Source organism: Macaca mulatta, chromosome 10 (genome assembly GCF_049350105.2).
Source record: "Macaca mulatta isolate MMU2019108-1 chromosome 10, T2T-MMU8v2.0, whole genome shotgun sequence".
Classification (NCBI taxonomy): Eukaryota; Metazoa; Chordata; class Mammalia; order Primates; family Cercopithecidae; genus Macaca; species Macaca mulatta.
Window position 1 is genome coordinate 14,521,886 of NC_133415.1, and position 21,668 is coordinate 14,543,553.

The 21,668-nt window shown below is 55.0% G+C and overlaps 2 protein-coding genes across 5 annotated transcripts; one reads left to right on the forward strand and one right to left on the reverse strand.

Moving 5' to 3' along the window:
• Positions 1 to 1,533: 1,533 nt before the first annotated feature.
• On the reverse strand, positions 1,534 to 12,712 carry MPST (mercaptopyruvate sulfurtransferase). 4 transcript variants are annotated; one of them, XM_077948165.1, is made up of 4 exons: positions 12,498 to 12,530; positions 8,011 to 8,186; positions 7,128 to 7,746; positions 1,534 to 2,132 (listed from the first exon to the last, which is right to left on the reverse strand). In XM_077948165.1, the coding sequence occupies exons 3-4, from the start codon at positions 7,720 to 7,722 to the stop codon at positions 1,834 to 1,836; spliced, it is 894 nt and encodes a 297-aa protein (XP_077804291.1). In that variant the 5' UTR covers positions 7,723 to 7,746; positions 8,011 to 8,186; positions 12,498 to 12,530; the 3' UTR covers positions 1,534 to 1,833.
• Positions 12,713 to 12,749: 37 nt separating this feature from the next.
• On the forward strand, positions 12,750 to 21,101 carry TST (thiosulfate sulfurtransferase). The gene is given in 3 exon segments (NM_001193785.1): positions 12,750 to 12,872; positions 13,515 to 14,130; positions 20,635 to 21,101. Coding segments are annotated over 2 exon segments (894 nt in total). The 5' UTR covers positions 12,750 to 12,872; positions 13,515 to 13,535; the 3' UTR covers positions 20,934 to 21,101.
• Positions 21,102 to 21,668: the final 567 nt, after the last annotated feature.

Sequence of the window (21,668 nt, forward strand, 5' to 3'; positions counted from 1 at the left end):
TTAAAGGTGAAGAAACGGGTCTGGGCACTATGGCTCATGCCTATAATCCCGATGCTTTGGGAGGCAGAGGTGGGCGGATCATGAGGTTCAGGAGTTTGAGACCAGCCTGGCCAACATGGTGAAACCCTGTCTCTACTAAAAATACAATAATTAGCTGGGCATGGTGGTGAATGCCTGTCATCCCAGCTACTCGGGAGGCTGAGGTAGGAGAATAGCTTGAACCTGGGAAGCAGAGGTTTCAAGGAGCTGAGATCGTGCCATTGTACTCCAGCCTGGGCAACATAGCAAGACTCTGTCTTGGGGGGCGGGGGAGGGGAGGGGGAAGAAATCAAAGCCTGCAGAGGCTGGGCAGCATGTCTGAGGTCAGGCAGCCTTGTGTGGAGTGGCTGGGACCAGAAGCTGGATCAGAACCTCACATGTTTGCAGACAAACTTGTCTCCTCCAAGGGGCAGATCCATTCCAGGAAGAAAAAATAAAGCTTGTCTAAGACCGGCCAGCAAGAGGGGAGTGTCCAAATTGCTTCATTTCCACTTCTGGGAGAAGGTGCTCATGATGGGGATCGGGCAGCCCCTCCACGTTGGGTTCCCTGTCTACGCTGTTCCTGACTGCAGTGGCCAATGGTGTTATTTGCCCCTAGAGCAGTGGTTCTTAACTGGGGGTGATTTTTGCCCCCCAGGAGACAGCTGGCCACATCTGGAGACTTTCGGTTGCCATAACTGGGCGGCGTTACTGGCATCTAGTGCAGAGGCCAGAAACGCCCTCTCTGGTCTTGTTTCCAAAGGAAGGGCCAATAAGGTATCTCCTCAGTGCTGCCTGGCAGGACGCTGCCCCTGCCTGCTGAGATGGTGCCTGGGGGCTGGGAAGGCGGGGAGGGGTGATCCAGGTCGTGATGGGCAGGGGGGAATTTGGGGCCTTCTCAGACACCGACATCCACCTCTGCACAAAGGATAAATCCAGGGCAAGGACTATGGAGCCCCTATCCTTGGGAAATGGGGAGAGATGTTCTCCTTGAGCAGAAAGAATCAAACTCCCTGGGTCCACCCACTCCGGGAATTCCAGAGACCAGCCTCCAAGTGTGCGCTTCCAGAGTTTAGAGCCAGGTTCTCCTCTAATTCAGCCCAGTCAGCCCTTCCCTAGAATATCCCAGCTGGGCTGGAACATTCCTCCTTGGCATGGCACAGGCTCCTGTTAAGCTCTGGACCCATCTCCTTCTGGAGATGAGATGTACTATTTACCTGCTAGAAGGGCAGGTGGTGGGAGAGTAGCTTTGGGTGGGATCACAGACATGTCACAGCAAAATTCACCTTAAATAGGCCAGATGCCAGAAGGGAGAACGCCCGGGATTATGGGCTAAGGGAGAGCTTGCTAGGTGCTAGCCCAGTCACGGGAGCGGAGAGCTCTGGGGCCCCAGCACTGCTCAGAAGGCAGAGACAGGATGTCCAAGACCCTCAGGCTCCCCAGAGTGACCTTTGCTGGGCATGACAGAACCCCTGGCTCCTTAGGAAAACCAAGGCAGCCCCAGCGCTACAAAGATTTAGCACTTGGTGGTTTTATTTCTTCAAAAATAAAACAGAAAGGAGGCGGGGCCCCACCTCAGCACCAAGTGGGCAGCTCAGAGTTGCAGCCTCCCTCCTCCAGGGCTCGCCTCTGCCTTTCCTCCCACCCCCACGGGCAGCCAACAAGTCAACAGGATTCCTGGCCTTTGAGATGTCACCCAAAAGTCACCTGAGTTGAATGAAGAAACACTCTCTCGGTTAAAGCAGAGCCAGAGCTACCAGGCCAGGCATTGCTGGTGGCCAGCATCACTCGAGCTTGCCTGCGTCCTGCCCAGCCTCAGTGGCTCTTCCCCCGGCCCTCTGAGATGATATCTTCGGGCCGGGCACGCATGTACCACTCCACCCAGGAGCCATCATAGATGGGCACGTCGGGCTTGCCGCAGAGGTATGCCCCTAGTGCCACGTGGCAGGCCGTGACGCCAGAGCCACACGTGGCCACCAGTGGCTTGGACAGGTCCACCTTCTTCTCCTGGAACAGATGGCGGATCTCCTCAGGGCTCTTCTCCAGCCCCTCCTGGGTCAGGAAGTCTGTGAAGGGGATGTTCACGGTACCCGGGATGTGGCCAGGTTCAATGCCTACAGCAGGGGAGCAGGGAGGAGGCGACAAATAGAAGGGTGCTATGAATGGTGCCTCGTATTTGTGGTGCCCGAGATATTGAGATCATGCTGTGCAAGCATGGTGCTAAATCCTTTCTATCCACCATCTCATTTAATTGTCACAACCATAAAACTCGAGCACTGTTTAGAGGAGTCCCCATTTTATACACGGTGATACTGACGTTAAGTACCACCTAAGGCTAATGCATCTACCAAATTGCTGACTGAACTTTGAACCTAAGAATTGGCCCCCAAGGTTTCCTGACTATACACCCTAGGGACAGCAAAGCAATAAACAAGACCCCTGCCTAGCTAGAACATGCAGCACCTGCAGGCAAGGAGTTTTAATCTGGCAGGGCAGACAGGCAACTGAATACTTACAAGCATAATGGGTGTTCCAAAAATGCCCTACTGGGTGGCCTGGGGCATGTCAAAAAAAATAACACCAGTAGTAGCAATAGCTGATAGTATTACTGAGACAGGGTCTCATTCTGTTGCCCAGGCTGAAGTGCAGTGGCATAATCATGGCTCACTGCAGCCTCAACCTCCTAGGCTCAAGCAATCCTCCTGCCTCAGCTTCCTCCTGAGGGGCTGGGACTACTACAGGCACATGCCACCATGCTCAGCTAATTTGTTTTTTTTCTTTCTTTTTTTTTGTTTTGAGACGGAGTTTTGCTCTTGTCGCCCAGGCTGGAGTGCCGTGGCACGATCTTGGCTCACTGCAGCCTCCACCTCCTGGGTTCAAGTGATTCTCTTGCCTCAGCCTCCCGAGTAGCTGGGATTACAGGCTAATTTTGTATTTTTGGTAGAGACGGGGTTTTACCATGTTGACCAGGGTGGTCTCGAACTCCTGACTTCAGGTGATCCACCTGCCTTGGCCTCCCAAAGTGCTGGGATTACAGGCGTGAACCACCGCGCCTGGCCTAATTTGGTTTTTATAGACATGGGTTCTCACTATATTGCTCAGGATGGTCTTGAATTCCTGGCCTCAAGCAATCCTTCTGCCTCGGCCTCCCAAAGTTCTGGGAATATAGGAGCTTTGCCTGGCCAATAGCTGATGTTACTGAATGCTTACTTTGTGCCACGCACTGTTTGGAGATGGTCAGCTATTGTTTCTCCTTTAATACACCCCAAAATTCTCTGGGAAAGAAATGATTATCCTCTTTTGTACAGATGAAGAGAATGAAGTACAAAGACTAGCTTGTGCAAGCTAGCAGAGGGCAAGGAGGAGTAAACCCAGGCAAGTCTATGCCTCCCACCATCATGCCACACTGGCTGGGGGCTCAGCGGGTGGAGGAAGTTTCTCTGAGAATGCCCCGAAGGATGAGCAGGATTCAGTCACATAAAGGGGTCTGGGTGGATGGAGGCCTAGAGCATCCCGGGCAAAGGGAATCTGAGAGGCGAAGTAACCACCTGTTGCTCGGAGGGGTTTTAGGTCATTGTAGAGAAAGCCCAGACAGTGAGGAGGCAGAGGCCCAAAGGGGAAGCCAAAGGGGATGGAAACGCCTTAGCAGGCCTGGAGTTAAGACTTGAGGGCTTTGACCTGACTGCAGGGGGAACTCAGGTTTCTATGTTTACTTTTTTACTATTACTTTTTCCTTCCTTCCTTCCTTCCTTCCTTCCTTCCTTCCTTTCTTTCTCTTTCTTTCTTTCTCTTTCTTCCTTCCTCTCTTTCTTCCTTCCTTCCTTTCTTCCTTCCTTCCTTTCTTCCTTCCTTCCTTTCTTCCTTCCTTCCTTTCTTCCTTCCTTCCTTTCTTCCTTCCTTCCTTTCTTCCTTCCTTCCTTCCTTTCTTCCTTCCTTTCTTCCTTCCTTTCTTCCTTCCTTTCTTCCTTCCTTTCTTTCTTCCTTCCCTCCTTTCCTCCCTTCCTCCCTTCCTCCCTTCCTCCCTTCCTCCCTTCCTCCCTTTCTCCCTTTCTCCCTTTCTCCCTTTCTCTCTTTCTCTCTTTCTCTCTTTCTTTCTTTCTTTCGAGAAGGGGCTTGCCATCATGTCCAGGATGATCTTGAACTTCTGGGCTCAAGGGATCCTCCCACTTCAGCCTTCCAAAGTGTGAGAATTATAGGTAGGAGTTACCTTGCCCAACCTAGATTTCCATTTTTAAAAGATCATTTTAATTGTAGCAGAAAGAATGAGATGGGATGCCTGGCGCGGTGGCTCACACCTGTAATCCCAGCACTCTGGGAGGCCGAGGCGGGAGGATCACGAGGTCAGGAGATCGAGACCATCCTGGCTAACACGGTGAAACTCTGTCTCTACTAAAAATAAAAAAAAAATTAGCCGGGCATGGTGGTGGGCGCCTGTAGTCCCAGCTACTCGGGAGGCTGAGGCAGGAGAATGGCGTGAACCCAGGAGGCGGAGCTTGCAGTGAGCCGAGGTTGCGCCACTGCACTCCAGCCTGGGCGACAGAGCAAGACTCCATCTCAAAAAAAAAGAAAAAAAAAAAAAAAAAAAACAAGAATGGGATGGGAAAGGCCCCTGCCTCTGCAGACTCCCAGGGTATTTTTTGTTTTTACTGCCCTACCTTGAGGCAGGGGTTACTAACATTCCCATTTTCATGCAGGACTGGGATTTGCAACAAAATAAACATTCACAACTAATGCTTGGACCAGGCACGGTGGCTCACGCCTGTAATCCCAGCACTTTGGGAGGCTGACGGGGGTGGGCAGATTACCTGAGGTTGGGAGTTCGAGACTAGCCTGACTAACATGGAGAAACCCCTTCTCTACTAATAATACAAACATTAGCCGGGCGTGGTGGCACATGCCTGTAATCCCAGCTACTTGGGAGGCTGAGGTAGGAGAATCACTTGAACCCGGGAGGCGGAGGTTATGGTGAGCCGAGATTGTGCCACTGCACTCCAGCTGGGCAACAAGAGCGAAACTCCATCTCAAAACAACAACAACAACAAAAAACCCAAACAAACACCCCCCCCCCAAAAAAAAAACTAATGATTCAAATCTGAGCCATTCAGACTCTTGTCCAGCTTCTGCCTTGGTTTCCCTCGGCACTGGAGTGACAGCCCCATGGGAGCTGCTGGCCCATGTATCGGTATCTATTCTCAGACCCTGGCATAGAGACGGCACTCCCGAGTCCACGGAGAGGCTGCAACGGGTTACACATCCCACTTAACAGACACAGAAACTAGGCTTGGTCAGATATCACATAGAGACCAGCTCAGAGCAAGGAAGAAAACAAACTCTCAACCCAGGGTGGTGACTGTAAAGGGAGGGCTGTCCCTACACCTTGAACCCCCACCAAGTAAAGCATGCTTCTCCTGCCTGCTGGACTGGTGTGGCACATCACAAAGGTCACTTGGCCAGGCCTCAGAATGTGGAGTGGGAATGATGATGACAGTGATATTCATCACTGATCCAGCTGCATTGAGCTTAGTTTGTTTTGACAACAAGCCCGCTAGGCGTGTATCACCTCCCATTCTATAGATGAGCCAGTACGACTGAGATGTGTTAGGCACCTTCTTGTGTGCAGCACACTTGTGCATGAAAACCCGGAGCCGAGCGCTTTACACACTTGCTGTCCTTGCCCCTACCATGTCTTTATGCTCTGGGTTACTGCTCCCAGTCTACACAGGCAGAAGCTGCGGTTCAGAGATGAGATGACCCATCATGTGTCACAAAGCCCACGTAAATGTGGCACCACCAGCTAGCTCCCCTGTGCTGCTCAGCCTCCTGGGGCTGAGATGGAGAACCCAACAGGATCAAGGTGGTGCTCTCATTAGGCGGAACCACACGAAACTGACACCTGTGTAGGTTCAAAAATGGTTGGATATCAGCTGTTTCCTATGGTTCTGATAACATCAACATTGCTTTGCAGGATTCCATGTGACAGGGACCTTCTGAATTCACCAGACCTCTCTGGCACATGGACTCTGTGCCAGGTACTGAGCTAATCTTCAGGATGCATTAAGAGCAGGGACAGTCCTTGCCCTCAGGCCATCCAAAACAATGCTGGTGAGCCCAAGCGGCTCCAAACCCAATCTGTAGGCCTGGTAATGCTATTCAGAGAGCTCCCTCAGGGCAGTGGTCAGTTTCTTGCACTCTTGAAGGCACAAGAGAAAGGGCTGGGGAGTTCCTGGTTGCTCCCGAGTCTGAATCCTGACTGGGTTGTTTCTTGAGACACTGGGCAAGGCTCCATTTCCTCCTCTGTACAATGACAGTATATACTTACACGGGATGTTTGAAAGACTCACACCAGTGTGACCACTGACCAGTCTGCTTTGTGGGGACCCCTCCCCGCATTATATAGAACTTACCCACAGGCTTCTTGCCTGAGGAAATCCAGCCCACAGGCAGAAGGGTCTGCCCTACCCACTTCTGTTTAATCCCCCTTCCGCCCTCAGCTCTCCAAGCTTTGGTCCCTGGGAGAGACTTCCTCTTATGCAGCCCCCGACGCTGCCCTCATTCCACCATCCTCAGGGGCATGGGCAGCCCTGATCAGGACCATCCCTCTGGGGCTTTCTCTCACACTGGGGCCTGCTCCCCAACATTCCACAGTGACCCCCCACACCTCACTCACAGTTCGAGGGAAAGCTGTTTGGGCAACCAGCGTTCCCAAGGAGCCAGGGAGAGTCACTGGCCAAAGCCCAGGAGGGGTGTGGCCAGTATTATTGCTCTGCTTAACAAACGAAGTCACCCAGGCAAGTGGAAGTCAAATCTCCTTCCCCATCTCATGCAGTGGCCTTTGAAGGCGAGGTCAGGCTGAGGGGCAGGGTCACCTGAGCCCAGGAGGTTGGGGTTGCAGTGAGCCATAATTGTGCCACTGCACTCCAGCCTGGGGGATAGAGCCAGACCCTGTGGAAAGAAGGAAAGGGAAGGCAAAAGGGGAAAGGAGGGAAGGGAAAGAAAAAGGAAATGAAAGAAAGATAAATTAAAAAAATAAAAGAAAGGTCAAGTCCAGGAAAATGCTCAGGACACAGGCCATGCCCCCGACTACCTCCCGTCCCCTTCTCCCGCGTTACCGTCTCGGGGCTCGGGCTCTTTGCCGCGGAATCTGCCGGCGGCTCGGGAGTCCACCACCTGGAAGCGCCGGGATTCCAGGTTCTCCCTGATCTCCTCATAGGTCTTGATGAAGGCGGGGTCGAGCTGAGCGCGGAACTCGGCGGGAGCAGGGTAGCTCTTGCCGGAGCTGAGAGGGAAGTTCTGGCGCAGCCAGTGGCGGAGGCCGCCGTCAAGCAGTGACACCGCGCGGTGGCCGAAGGCGCGGAACATCCACCAGACTCGCGGGGCGGAGTAGAGGCCCTGGTCACTGGCGTCGTAGATCACGACGTGGGTGGTCGCGCCCACGCCCAGGCGGCCCGCGTAGTCTGCGAAATGCTGGGCGCTGGGCAGCATGTGGTCGTAGGGCGAGGTGCGGTCGCTGCACTGGTCGATGTCGAAGAAGGCGGCGCCCGGGATGTGGCGCTCCTCGAACTCGCGTCGCGCATCGCGCCCCAGCTTCGGCAGGTACCAGGAGGCGTCCAGCAGCTGCAGGGGCTGCCCAGCGCGCGGGGTCTGCAGCGCCTCCACCACCCACTGCGCCGACACCAGCGCGCGGAAGAGCTGTGGCTGAGCCATGGTGGCGACACTCGGACTACGGGCCTGGGCGACAGGGAGGATGTCAGGAGGGAAGCAAGGAGAGGCTGCCGATGGGGCTGGGGCTGGGGCTGGAGCATGGGCGAGGGCCGGCGCGGGAGGTGGGACCCGTGCAGGGCAGAGTCCAGAGAACGCAGAAACCAGCGGTGGTGAACCCGGGCACAGAGGTGGGTAGCCAGGGGCCTCCCTCTGCCAGGCTTCATATAAACACAAGCTCCGAGTGACCCAATGACCATGACCTCATGGAGAGCCCCAGGATGCGCCCCTCACCTCCACCTGCTGGGCAGGAGTGTGGGTGGAGGTATCCTAGGGCAAGGCTCTGCTGGCTTCAAGGCACAAGCAGGGGCAAAGTCTCCACTCCTCTCTAAGATGCAGCTCGGCTTTATTTGCAACCAAGTCCCAAATGGAAGTCATTCATTCACTCATCAAACATTTATATTGGCCACCTAATAGGAACAGTAGCTGGAATTTACTGAGTTCTTGCTGGGCACCACTAAATCCTAACAATATCCTAGAACAATGCCTGACATAGTAGACTCTCCAGTATGTGTTGAATGAGGGATCTTAAGAAGCTTGGTATATTATTGTCACCGTTTCAAGGAGGACACTCAGGCTCACTGAAGGGCACTAACCTGGCCTCGTGCAGTGGCTCATGCCTGTAATCCCAGCACTTTGGGAGGTCAAGGCGGGTGGATCACCTGAGGTCAGGAGTTTGAGACCAGCCTGGCCAGCATGGTGAAACCTCATCTCTACTAAAAATACAAAAAATTGGCCGGGCGTGGTGGCTTAAGCCTGTAATCACAGCACTTTGGGAGGCCGAGATGGGCAGATCATGAGGTCAGGAGATCGAGACCATCCTGGCTAACACGGTGAAACCCCGTCTCTACTAAAAAATACAAAAAAAACAACCAAAAAAACAAAAAACTAGCTGGGCGAGGTGGCGGGTGCCTGTAGTCCCAGTTACTCGGGAGGCTGAGGCAGGAGAATGGCGTAAACCCGGGAGGCGGAGCTGGAGTGAGCTGAGATCTGGCCACTGCACTCCAGCCTGGGCGACAGAGCGAGACTCCGTCTCAAAAAAACCAAAAAAACAAAAAAACAAAAAAATACAAAAAATTAGCCGGGCTTAGTGGCGGGCATCTGTAATCCCAGCTACTCAGGAGGCTGAGGCAGGAGAACTGCTTGAACCCAGGAGGCAAAGGTTGCAGTGAGCTGAGATCGCGCCATTGCAATCCAGCCTGGGGGACAAGAGCGAAACTCTGTCTCAAAAACAAAAAACAAAAAAGAAAAAGTGCACTAACCTGACCCGGTGGTGCCAGGCTTCTCAGTAGGCAGTCAGTCCGGCACCAGAATCCGGACTTCTCAGGCACACACTCTGTGCAGGCTCCGGGAGTCTGGTGAGGCCAGGTTTTGTCTGTCCAGCCTGGGCTCTCTCTGGCCCTTAGAGCAGTAGCAACAGTGATTTCGAACCTCCCTCCCTCTCCTCTCCATCTTTCCTGCACGCCACAGACTGACAGTGTACCAGCTCGCCAGCCCGCTATGCCGGGCCAGCCCACAGCCTTCCTGGGTGTAGACTCCCCAAACACTTTAAGCCCTTTGTGCTGGGAAGCCACCACTGCGCAGGTGAGAGGAAAGGGCCCCTTCTGCCAGGCAGAGGCTGAGCCCCCACCAGGGCACATGGCTGGGTGTGTGGAGTAAGGGCTGCAGGTCAGCCCTCACTTACCCCCTGTGTGAGGTCCAACCTTGACACCCATTGCAGGCAGTCCTGCCGGTGAAATGAAGGGGGCAGGTAGAGAACAACATCTGTGGACTGAGTGCCTCTGTGGGCCAGGTCACATGTTAGGCACCGAAGCCTTGGGCAGGTATTAGGATGCCTGCTTTATGAATGAGGCCACTGGCAATTAGAAGAATAAGTGCCCTGCCCGTGGTCACAGAAGGCAGCCTCAGGATTGGCAGCCAGAATCTGACCTCCTCAGGCTGGACTTCCCCTCCCCCAGGTGCCACGATGACTAGGGCCTAATGAGTTCTAGGGTGACACCCTGTGCCCATCCCCACAGTCTCGCGGCAGCTGGCTTTTAGGAACCCACTTCACCCATGCAGTCAGGCCCTGTGCGGGACACTGAGCCCTCTTGCCTTTGCCAAGCCCTGGGGGTAAAAATCAGGCTGCAGGCAAGAGACAGTGAAATTGAGGACAGTTTAGAATTCAGTGTTGAGCACAGAGGGCCCCTGTGTCAGCCTGGGGTGGCAGCAGAAGAGGTGGGAAGGCTTCCTGGAGTAGGAGGAAGTCCAGACTAATCTGACTTTTCCAGGGGCCCAGGAAGGCTCAGCATGGTCTTTAGAGTAGGGAGGCTGCCAAGCGATCTTTGGCTAAGGGGCAATCCCCATTATTTGCGTTACATCTCAGCTAGGGGGCGCTGTGCTGGCAGCTGCTGCAGGTTCCTTCCTGAGGAACCCTATTGTGGGAACCACAGCAGCCCTGGTGTACCCCCCAACACTGTCCCCCATTCTTGAGGATCCTTGTTTCCCTCACCCAATCATCCATTTAGAGTAGAAAGAGCCCTGGCTTGGGAGCCAGAGAGCCCCCAAAATCAACGTAAACCCCACTCCACTGCTTAACTGGTTGTGTGACAGTGGCTGTGTAGGGTCTCTGGGTAGTTTCTGTTCCTTATAATGGAGCTTCCCACCTCCACCTCTTAGAGCCAAGATTAAACAATAAAGGTAGAGGGGCAACCGTCATGCATTACATCTGGCTGGTTTTAATAATCATTAAAAACGGTTTAGGCCGGGCACGGTGGCTCACACCTGTAATCCCAGCACTTTGGGAGGACAAGGCGGGCAGATAATGAGGTCAGGAGTTCGAGACCAGCCTGACCAACATGGTGAAACCCCATCTCTACTAAAAATACAAAAATTAGCTCGGCATGGTGGCATGAGCCTGTAGTCCCAGCTACCCGGAAGGCTGAGGCAGGAGAATCGCTTGAACCTGGGAGGCAGAGGTTGCAGTGAGCCGAGATCGCGCCACTGCACTTCAGCCCAGGTGACAGACTGAGACTCCATCTCAAAATAATAATAGTATTGCATTATTTCTTCCATTACTCTCATTGGTGGCCCTGGAACTGACAGCAGCAAATCTAAAATCTTAGAATTTCAGGGCTTGGTGGGACTTCAGAGATCTGAGGTCAACCTGCCCCAGTCTCCCTGCTTGATTGGCACTTCTCACAAAGGACTGTGGGCCATAAAGGAGGGTGTGAGGGCAGGCTGTGGGTGTCAGGGAGGGGTAGAAACCAGGTGCCTGTGTGATTCAGGAGCCAGGATCACCATAGGTGGGGGTGCCCTGGGAGTGGAGGACCCTAGGACATAACCACCCCAGGCTCATGTCAGGAGGGTACACAGCTGCACTGAGGCAAGCGTGAGTAGCAGGCTGGATCCAGGGTACCCATTGAGGAGCAGAGCTTGGGCACTCCTCTAGGACCTCCCTACCTGGTCCCTCCTGCCCACCCCCTCCCCCAACCACCAGACACTAGGCTTTGAGGATTGCTGTGAGCATTTTAGAACAAAACCTTTTTTAAAAAAGGGGGATGAGGCCAGGGACGGTGGCTCATGCCTGTTAACTCAGCACTTTGGGAGGCTGAGATGGGCAGATCGCTTGAGCCCAGGAGTTCAAGACCAGTCTGGACAACATGGCGAAACTCCATCTCTACCAAAAATTTAAAAATTAGCCAGGCATGGCGGCACATGCCTGTGGTCCCACCTACTTGGGAGGCTAAGGTGGGAGGATCGCTTGAGCCTGGGAGGTGGAGGTTGCAGTGAGCTAAGATGGGGCCACTGCACTCCAGTCTGGGCCACAGAACCACAGCCTGTCTCAAAAAACAAAACAAAACAAAACAAAAGGTCAGAGTTGGGGAACAAGGAAAGCGTTCCAGGCTAGCCTCTGCAAAAGCTAGGGAGGAGCAATGGAGTCCCCCACGGTGAGCTTTTCAGGAATTTTGCCAACTGGTTGTTAAACACAGCTATTATTAAAAATTGAATTACATCAACTTATGATTACATGGTCTAAGTTAAAAACAAGCAATTTTTTTAAAAGCACGAGGCTTCAGGGAAGAGCCAGGTAAGCAAAGGCAACGGGTACTACGTGGGCTTCAGACCAGGATCAGACCCGGCCTGGCCTCAACTCTGGGTGTGTCCTCCAGCAACTCGCTCTGCCGCTCTCTCCTGTCTTAGTAAGTTTCTGGCCTACTCCTCAGTTATTGTGGGAACTAAGTCACACCACGGGAGAACCCAGCAAAGTGCCACACCAAGCAGGCCTTGACAACGTTAGTTCCTTTCACTCACTAACAAGCTATTGGCTAGTGGCTCTTTCTGGGGCCTCTGGGTCACCGGGGTCTCGTCTCCCTGTCCTCCTCTCTCTCTCCCACCCTCTCTGGTGGTACCAGGCCACCCCACCTCCACCCAAGGCTCCCCACCTGTCACTCGCCACGACCCCACCCGGCAGGCCGCCCCAAGCGGACAGTCACCCTTAGTGCCAACGTAGCGGCGCGACTTCTCTCCTAGACTGCGCCCCCTCTTCCGCCCAGGTCCCGCGCGGGAGCCCCGCGCCGCGCACCCCCAAAGAGCTACTCCCTCCCGCTCCGGAAGGGCAAGCCGCCACGCCGCGGCAGTTACCAGGATCTCGGACTCCTGGCTTCCCGGCTCCGCCATGGCCCCTGCAGCGCGGCGCCCCCTCCCCGCGCCCGCAGCTGTCCCCTCCTCCAGCCACCAACCTGCAGCTGGCCAAAGGGAGGAGACTCCGGCACAGCCCACCGCCGCAGCCACTCGGAGCCGCTGCTGCCCGCGCCTTCCACAGGCCGGGCCGTGGGGGGACGCCCGCTCCGCCTAGCCCGGGCCCGCGCCACCCCCGCGCCACCCGGCGTCCCCCTCAGACCCCCGCGGGTCCCGAAGGCTCTGCACGCGAGGGTGGCGGGTGCGGGCGCTGAGCGGCGGCGCGGGGGCGGCACGGGGTGGCGGCGGGCGGAGCAGGGTCCCCCCTCTGGCGGCGGCGCGGTGGTGCGCGCCGCCCGGGGAGCTGCGGCCGGGGGTTTGAACCGGCCAACTTCTCCAGCGGGCCAGGGCGAGCGCCGGCGCGGCGTCTGGGGCGAGTGAGTGCGGGGCGGGGGCGGCGGCCGGGCGCCTGGGTCGCCGGCCGGGCCACCTGCTGCCCGGGGAAGGATAGGGTTGCGAGAGTGGGACGGGGTGCCCCGGGAACCTCTGAACCACCTAGGGCAGAGGGCAGTGAGCCGCGGGCCGGACTTGGGCACTCTGGAGGCGGGCGAGCTCGGGCTGCCTGGGGAGGCCGCAGGCGATGGCCTGTGCGCGGCCCGCGGAGCTTCCTCGCCGTGCGCCCACCCCCTCTGCCTTGGAAGGAAAGGGGATTATAAGCCCAAGATGCCATCGCCCCCCATCCCGGGCATGTTTTCACTGCTCTTTCCTGGCGGGATCGAGTACTGTAGCTTCTAGGAGCCAGACCCCTGTCCCAGGAAGCACCCCTATCTGGAGTCCTCGGAAACTCTTGCCCCACCCGCTTCTGCGCTGGGCCCCCGGGCCCGCTGGGAGGGGCGGGGCCGGCTTTCCAGAGGGAATCTGCAAACTTATCCCGCTGCACGCCACAGCCCCGCTGGCTTGCAGTAAACAAGGACCCCGGGGGAGTGCGGAGTGAGAAAGAGCTTCTCCCAGGCCTCACCCTACTGCACACACCGACTTCCTCACGCCTGTCTCTTTTTCCTGGTTCCCACCCGTGCCAGGTGACACGCAGAGCTGAAGCCATGGTTCATCAGGTGCTCTACCGGGCGCTGGTCTCTACCAAGTGGCTGGCGGAGTCCATCAGGACTGGCAAGCTGGGGCCCGGCCTGAGGGTGCTGGACGCGTCCTGGTACTCACCAGGCACCCGAGAGGCCCGCAAGGAGTACCTCGAGCGCCACGTACCCGGCGCCTCTTTCTTTGACATAGAGGAGTGCCGGGACACGGCGTCGCCTTACGAGATGATGCTGCCCAGCGAGGCTGGCTTCGCCGACTATGTGGGCCGCCTGGGCATCAGCAACCACACGCACGTGGTGGTGTATGATGGCGACCACCTGGGCAGCTTCTATGCCCCCCGGGTCTGGTGGATGTTCCGTGTGTTTGGCCACCGCACCGTATCAGTGCTCAATGGTGGCTTCCGGAACTGGCTGAAGGAGGGCCACCCGGTGACATCCGAGCCCTCACGCCCAGAACCGGCCGTTTTCAAAGCCACACTGGACCGCTCCCTGCTCAAGAACTACGAGCAGGTGCTGGAGAACCTTGAATCTAAGAGGTTCCAGCTGGTGGATTCACGGTCTCAAGGGCGGTTCCTGGGCACCGAGCCGGAGCCGGATGCAGTAGGTAGGTGTCCCAGTGCTGGGTGGTCCCTGGGGAATATTGCCCCGTGGAAGGATAGGGAGTAAGGATGACTGGGACCCTCTCCAGGGTCCGTCCCATGGCTTCAATCCTCCCATGTAGGCCTCAGTCTTTCCATCGATAAAACCAGAAGGTGGAGACAAACCTAAGGCTTTTTCAGCTTGGATGCACAAGGACCCAAGAATGTGTCTCCATAGCCATGTGCCAAGAAGCCATCTAGCATCTGTGTGGAGTGACATCAGCAGAAGTCACTGGTGACATGTCTACCACCTCCACTCCCAGGCACCAGCTGCCCCACATGTGCTAGGATATACCTAAGGGTGTCATGCACCCTGAGCCAGCATTTGCATTGCTGTACGGAAACCTCCCACGGACATTTCCAGCTTCTCCAGGCCTCTCTTGTCCCACAGAAACCCTTACAGACATCGACAGTGTCCCTCCCCCAGGATCCCCCTCTCCCCAGAGCTAGCTTTCCTGGGGCCCCTGACTGGTGTTTGCAAAGGCCGTGTTCCCTAACCTTTCCAGGTAGCTGCAGCCTGTCTGCAGAGCTGTAACAGCAGCTGCCATTTCATGCCAGACACTTGGTACTGCATTATCTCAGCGAACAAAGCTCAATGCCCCTGTTTTGGCGGCAGGGGGTTGGGGAGACTGATGCCAGGACATTAAGTCACTTGCTCAGTTAAGTGGTGGAAGCCAGGATTCAAACCCAATGCTGCCTTGTTTCAAACCAGGGCTATAAACCCGGATGCGCCCCGTGCTGCCCTACCCCTACTTCCCAGGGCTAGGAGGGTGTCCCCTCTGCTAGTTGCCCCAGGAAGGCGACTCAGAAGTTCCCCTCCTGTGGAAGGGAAGGCCAGGTGGATTGGAGGCTGAGGGCTTGAGGGCTGTTTCTAGAACTCAGGAGAGGAAATGCTGAGTTCTAGAACCTCCTAACCAGAGAGAACCTCAGAGGTCTTCCCTTTTCTAGATGCAGGACTGGAGTCTCGCTGCCATCACTCCTGCTGAGTGCCCTCCAGCCCCTGCCTGGCCATCTCCAGGAGCAGGGTCCTCTCTTGTCCTCTGGGCACCTCCTTGGTGGGTCTTTCCTCAATCAGGGCTCCTCTACAGAATCTAACTCATGTGCAACATTTTGCCGGACTTGTTGAAAGACATCTCTTCCGGTCTGTACCTCCCACAGAGAGAATTCTGGGAAAACTGTTTTGCACACTCTTAGAGCTGGAGGGCCTGAAAGGTGACCTCATCTGACAGAGGGGAGACTGAGGTGCACAGGGGCAAGGCCGTGTAGCTAGTGACAGAGCCAGGACAGCAAGGTCTCTGCCCTTTCCAGCGCAGCTTTTCCAGGCCCCATATTTTTCTTGCCTGCTTGCTCTCTGAAGGTCTGGAGTTGAAGATTCAAGTTCATTTGGCACCTCCCAGAGAATCCCAGCTGGGAACGCCTGCAGCCCTCTCCTGGCCTTGGTTCAAGATACCTCTTCTCCTTGGGATTTAAGCTGTCACTGGGGGAGGATCAGTGGAATTGGTTCTCTTGCTGCTTCCCAGCCTGCCCTGAAGCAACCTAGGAAATAAATGGAAGGGACAGGTTGGAGGTACCAGGCCCAATGTCCTAATCCATTTTACAGATAAGGAAACTGAGGCTCAGAGGAGGAAAATGGCCTGCAGTGGGTAATGCCTCCTGAAGGCCCAGGATGCTGAAGTTCCTCCTCTGTGATCCTGTTCCCACCTCCTCCAGTTTCCCTCAGGAGCACCAGGGAACATAGATTCTCATTTCAGTTCAGCCACTCCTCCTTGGGGTGACCTCAGTCCAGTTGCTTGGCCTCTCTGGGTTTCCTTATCATAAAATGAGAAGAGTCACGACAGCCCTACCCACATGAGTATGCATTTGTTTAAACGTAGAAGTGGCGGCCGGGCGTGGTGGCTCACCCCTGTAATCCCAGCATTTTGGGGGACCGAGATGGGTGGATCACGAGGTCAGGAGTTCGAGACCAGCCTGACCATGGTGAAACCCCATCTTTACTAAAAATAAAAAAATTAGCCAGGCGTGGTAGTGCGCACCTGTAATCTCAGCTACTTGGGAGGCTGAGGCAGGAGAATGCTTGAACCCGGGAGGTGGAGGTTGCAGTGAGCCGAGATCGCGCCCTGCACTCCAGCCTGGGCAACAGAGCAAGACTCCATCTCAAAACAAAAAGAAAAAAAAATGTAACAGTGGCTGGAAAGGGATTTCGAGAAGGGTAAGGAACAATACAAAACCTGGCAGGTGTGGCATTTCCCCCCCAACCCCCTCCTCCAAGAGGCTTTGCTGACCTGCCATACAGGATATTTTGGGGACACAAAGGCGCGTGAGGTTCTGCCAAGTTTATGGTTCCCAGCTTGATGTGGGATCAAGGAGGTACCCTATAGCTTCAGCGGTCCAGGTGTAACACACAGGGGCATGGGGGTGGCAGGCCTGTGGGATCAGGCCTTGGGCCTGATCATCTCTGGAAGAAATGGCCCCAAATGGAGCGGGAAGCAGAGCCTAGACACCTGGCAGCCACTTCCTGCCCACCTTAGGCAAGCACCTTCCTCTTTGACTGTAGTTTTGTCCTTCCACAAGCCCTTAGTCCTGGAGTCAGCCAGATGTGAGGTTCCATCCAGGTGTGATACCGATGCGTAGCCTCAGGCTAGTGCCTTCCCTGACTGTTCTTCATGAAGGGAGCACTGCTCACCTGAGAGGAGGGCTGGAGGAAGCGAGAGAGGCAGAGTAGGAGTTTATCCAGCCCAGTTTCTTTATCAAGTTAATTTTCTTTGCCTCCCTTGGAGGGAGTGAGGGTGAAGAAGGGAGAAGGGTATCGACCCCCTAATGAGCACTTTTATTTACAGAACCCTTTTTACATAGTCTCTTCTGGACACCTGCAGCAGCCCTGCAAGGGGAGGCAGGCAGGGGTAGGGTAGGCTTGGTCTCACTTTGTGGGTGGGGACAGGGAAAGGGCTTCTCTGTTAAGGCAAAGTGGCTGAGACTTGACCCCAAGTTGCCAGGCTTCAAGGTGGGGCTGTTTCCCAAGGCTACTGCTGTGGGTGGGGTGAGCTGTAAGCAAACCCAGGGGCTGAGGGAAAGGTCACAGCTCCATGGTGTGGCTTCCAGGCTGCTGTATGGGACTGAAAATCCACTCTGCGTGTGTCTCCCTCCCAGGGCTGGGAGCTGGGCTGAGGGAGCGGGGAGGGTGCGGGGCTGCCTCCTCCTGGCCAGAGTTAAGGGGTTGCCTTCTGGGGCTGCCTGCTCTGGATTCCTTAGTGAAAGCAGAAAGGGCCAGACACCTTTCCTTGGCCTTAAAAATCCACACCTACCAGCGGCCTGAGGGATGTCAACTCCAGTAGTTGAGCATAAGAGGTCATCTCATCCGTTCCCCGCCTCAGTCTCCTTTTCCAGGGAGGCTCAGGGTGGTCAAAGAACACAGGCGTTGGGGACTGACCAATCAGACTTCACTTACCTTTGCTGTGTGTCCTGGGGCAAGTGACCTTACCTCTCTGAGCCTGGGCTCCCCAGCATTGCTGAGAGAATAATCTCCCCTGCTTTGTGAGGATTGAGGAGGATAATGTTCTTGAGAGCACCTGCCGTCAAGTGCCTGGTGCCACAGGTTATGGGAATGGGGGGATGCCTGCTGGGGGCAGGGAGAGCCAGAAGCCTTCAGCTAGACTTGGGAAGAGAAGCCTGGGAGCCTCTGCTTTCCAGCCCAACCTGCCTTTCCACCAACTGGCTGTTCTTGAAAGTTCTCTGGCCCAGGTTCATCTCAGCCCTTCCCACAGTTCATTTAAATGCCCCAGACAGGCCCTGAGCTCCCCTCACTTCACCCCGTCCAGCTGGCCCAGTGTGGGAGGCCCGCTCTACAGAAACTCCCTGACTTCATCTTTACTCAGAAGAGGTGCCCTTTATGTAATCAGAGGAACACAGTGGGGCTGTGTCATCAGGTTTGGGGGCAACAAAACAAAACAGGATTCAACCCTTTGTGCTTTCAAATGCACTTCAATGCAGCCCACTGCCTGGATGTGGAAACATTTTAAAGCTGGGTTTCTTGGGAAAGAATACCCTCGATGCCAGCGGATCCGTTGTTCCTCATTGGAAGGGTGGGTGCACATCTTAGATTCAAGTTTCCAGGCAAAACAGACGAAATACAACAGGAAGAAATGTTCTAATTTTATACATTACATTCAATCAAACTTTCTTTTTTAATTCATTATTATTTTATTTTTGAGACAGAGTCTTGCTCTATCACCCAGGCTGGAGTGGCATGATCACAGCTCACTGCAGCCTCCTAGGCTCAAGTGATCCTCCTACCTCAGCCTCTCAAGTAGCTGGGACTACAGGTGCATGCCACCACGCCTGGCTCATTTTTATTTTTTATTTTTTTTCTATAGAGATACGGTCTTGCTATGTTACCCAACTCCTGGGCTCAAGGAATCCTTCCATCTGGGCCTCCCAAAGTGCTGGGATTACAGATGTGAGCCACCATGCCTAGCCTTTCTTATTTATTTTCAGGCTATTCAAATGAAACAGTGGGAGTGGAGAAGGAAGAAAGAAATCTGTAACTGGTGATCAGTTGATTGTAAACACCACTGCCAATCAAACTCGACTTGTACTAATAGATTTTGGAATCCGCTTTGGCCCCAGGATGAAAGGAGCAGGACGTAACTGGAATGATGACATACCGAATCATGTGCCTGCCAGGGTCACTGGGTTCTTTTAGCTGCAGTAGTTACACTTCCCCACACACCTTTGAGGTAGGTGGGGTTTACTTTTTTTTTCTTTTTTTTTTGAGACGGAGTCTCACTCTTGCTGTCTAGGCTGGAGTGAAATGGGGCGATCTTGGCTCACTGCAACCTCCGCCTCCCAGATTCAAGCGTTTCTCTTCCCTCAGCCTCCCAAGTAGCTGGGATTACGGGTGTCTGCCACCATCCCCGGCTATTTTTTTTATATCTTTAGTAGAGATGGGGTTTCACCATGTTGACCAGGCTGGTCTTGAACTGACGTCGGCCTCCCAAAGTGCTGGGACTACAGGCGTGAGCCACCGCACCCTGCCTAGGTGGGGTTTTCTCCCCGTTCTGCAGGAGGGAGACTGAGGCTTGGAGGTTCAGGGCCTGCTTGGCTGTACACAGCCCCAGTATGTGCCTTGGCCACATTAGTCAGATCCTTCCCCTCCCACTCCTGCCACCCTTTTCCTGCCCTGTCCCATAATCCAGGTTGAATGGGGTGGGGATCTGGGGAGCAAGGAGGGCTCAGAGGGCTGGAGATAGGCCTATGTCAGGCCAAAGTGCAGATTGGGCACTGGGAGTGGGGCCAACCACGGAGCCCCCACCCCCGCCAGGGTGTGGGCTGCTTGAGGAAGAGAGGAGTGGCCTGGGGCATGTGTGGGATTGGCCTGTGGCCTCACCTTGTTGGTGGCACCAGCTCTGGCCGTGGCCTGTTCCCCTTTGTCCCAATTCCTGACTCTTTTGAAGCCAGATTTGGCTGAGGGCCCTCACTGGGTACTGAGACAGTTCCAGAAAGGACCCTAGAGCCAGCCTAGTCCCTCCACTCTGCTTCCATCCAAGTTCTTGGAGGGGACCAAAAAGGCCCACACTGTCCCTGTTCTCCCCCTACACCCTCCGTAGGTGGTGAAGTGGCCGGGGGTGCAGCATGGCAGCGTGGGTGGGCCAACCTCCAAAGCCAGCAGTTTCCTTGTGCCATCCGCTCCGTACAGCAGCCTGTACCCAGTGGGTACTCTCATTTCCATTTTTCCTATGGAGAAACTGAGGCTCAGAGAGCTGACATAACTTGCTCAAGGTGGGATTTGACCTTACGTCTGACACCAGGTCACTTGCTCTTTCTGCAACTGTGTGCTTCACAGAAAACCAGAGGCCCCGATGTGATCCTGGGTCTGCCTTCATCTTTCTGTGTGGCCTTAGGTGAGCCGTGTTGTTTTGCAAAGCCTCAGGGGATTCATCTGTAAAATGAGGTGACATATCTGATTGGTTATGTGGTTATCTATTTAGCATCTTTCTGGTTAGACTGGAATCTCCCAGAGGGCCTGGCTGTGTCTCTCCCTTTCACCGCTGTGTTCTCAGCACATAGCATTTGCGATAAGTTGTCCCATTTGCTCTTCTCAACATCGCTGTGAGATAGGTATGTACCACTGAGCCCATTTTACAGATGAGAAAACTGAGGTTCAGAGAAGTGAAATGATTTGCCCAAGGTAAAGGTTAGTGGAGCTGAGACTCATGCCGCTGTCCTCTCAAGCAGGTGTGCTTTTGGGCATCTCGACTTTAATACAGGTGTTAGGGGAGGAGGTGCAGGCGTCTTAAGTCATGAGAAATGATAGTAGGTGGGGCTGGGAATAAATTGAGCTCCAAGCAGAGCAAAGATGTGATTTTTATTTGCAAAGCTATCTATCCTTCCAGCTACAGCTGATTGAATCCTCCAGGCTCCATTAGTCCCCACCCCTCATACATCCCCTAACCTGTGTCCTCTGCCCTGCCCAGGACTGGACTCGGGCCATATCCGTGGCTCTGTCAACATGCCTTTCATGGACTTCCTGACTGAGGATGGCTTCGAGAAGAGCGCAGAAGAGCTCCGTGCTCTGTTCCAGACCAAGAAGGTGGATCTCTCGCAGCCTCTCATTGCCACGTGCCGCAAGGGAGTCACTGCCTGCCATGTGGCTCTGGCTGCCTACCTCTGCGGCAAGCCTGATGTGGCCGTGTACGATGGCTCCTGGTCCGAGTGGTTTCGCCGGGCCCCCCCAGAGAGCCGTGTGTCCCAGGGAAAGTCTGAGAAGGCCTGAGCCGTGACGTCTCCTGCTTACTGTATAACTGCGGCTGGTTTAGTAACCCCATGACTTGCAGCCGGTTCATACCTCTTAGGTGAAGGAGATTGATGTGTTTTTAGAATTGCTGTGCAAGGCTCACCCTCTCTCTGTCAACACTGGAATAAACTTTGCCTTTTCTGAGTAGTTTGCCTGCCTCTCCTTCGGTTCCATCCTTGCCCCCAAACTTCCATCTCTTTCAAACTCTGGAGACTCCACCAAGGACAGAGACCACCATAGCCCCTCCGGCTGTGGAAGCCATACCGAGGACACCGCTTTCACTCAGTTTTGGCAGAAACAGCCTCCTGCTGTCCCATGTCAGGTGAACTCTGTCCCAGAGCACACTGGGTCCTACCAGGAAGACAGGTGGAAGGGGAACCAGAAAGCCAGAGAGCTGAAGCCCCAGCTGCTGTAGCCCCAGCCTCCTGGGGAGGGGTGGGGGGACAGGTGGCTTTGCCAGTATGTCCATAGAGGTGTCACACAGCCCCAGGGCCTCTCAGGCCATGCTCAGGAGCAGGTGAAAGGATGGTGGCTTCTGTCTGGAGCACCCTTCCTGGCCCAGAGTAAGGCCCCCTGGGGAGCGGTGGAGGGAGGAGCTGGAGAAAGCTTTGGCCCTGGGACAAGGTCCAGGTTCTGTCAGGTGAATCAGGAAGTCACAGTAGAAGAAAGCAACCTGGTAGCTTGGCCCCATGTGGCTGGATTTCGAGTTTCCCA

Excerpts from the sequence above, each read along its gene's own strand:
- MPST (XM_001084731.5), bottom strand. The coding sequence starts at position 7,722 with ATGGCTCAGCCACAGCTCTTCCGCGCGCTGGTGTCGGCGCAGTGGGTG. Across the intron at positions 2,133-7,127 it reads AGAGCCCGAGCCCCGAGACG|GCATTGAACCTGGCCACATC; the intron begins GTAACGCGGGAG and ends CCCCTGCTGTAG.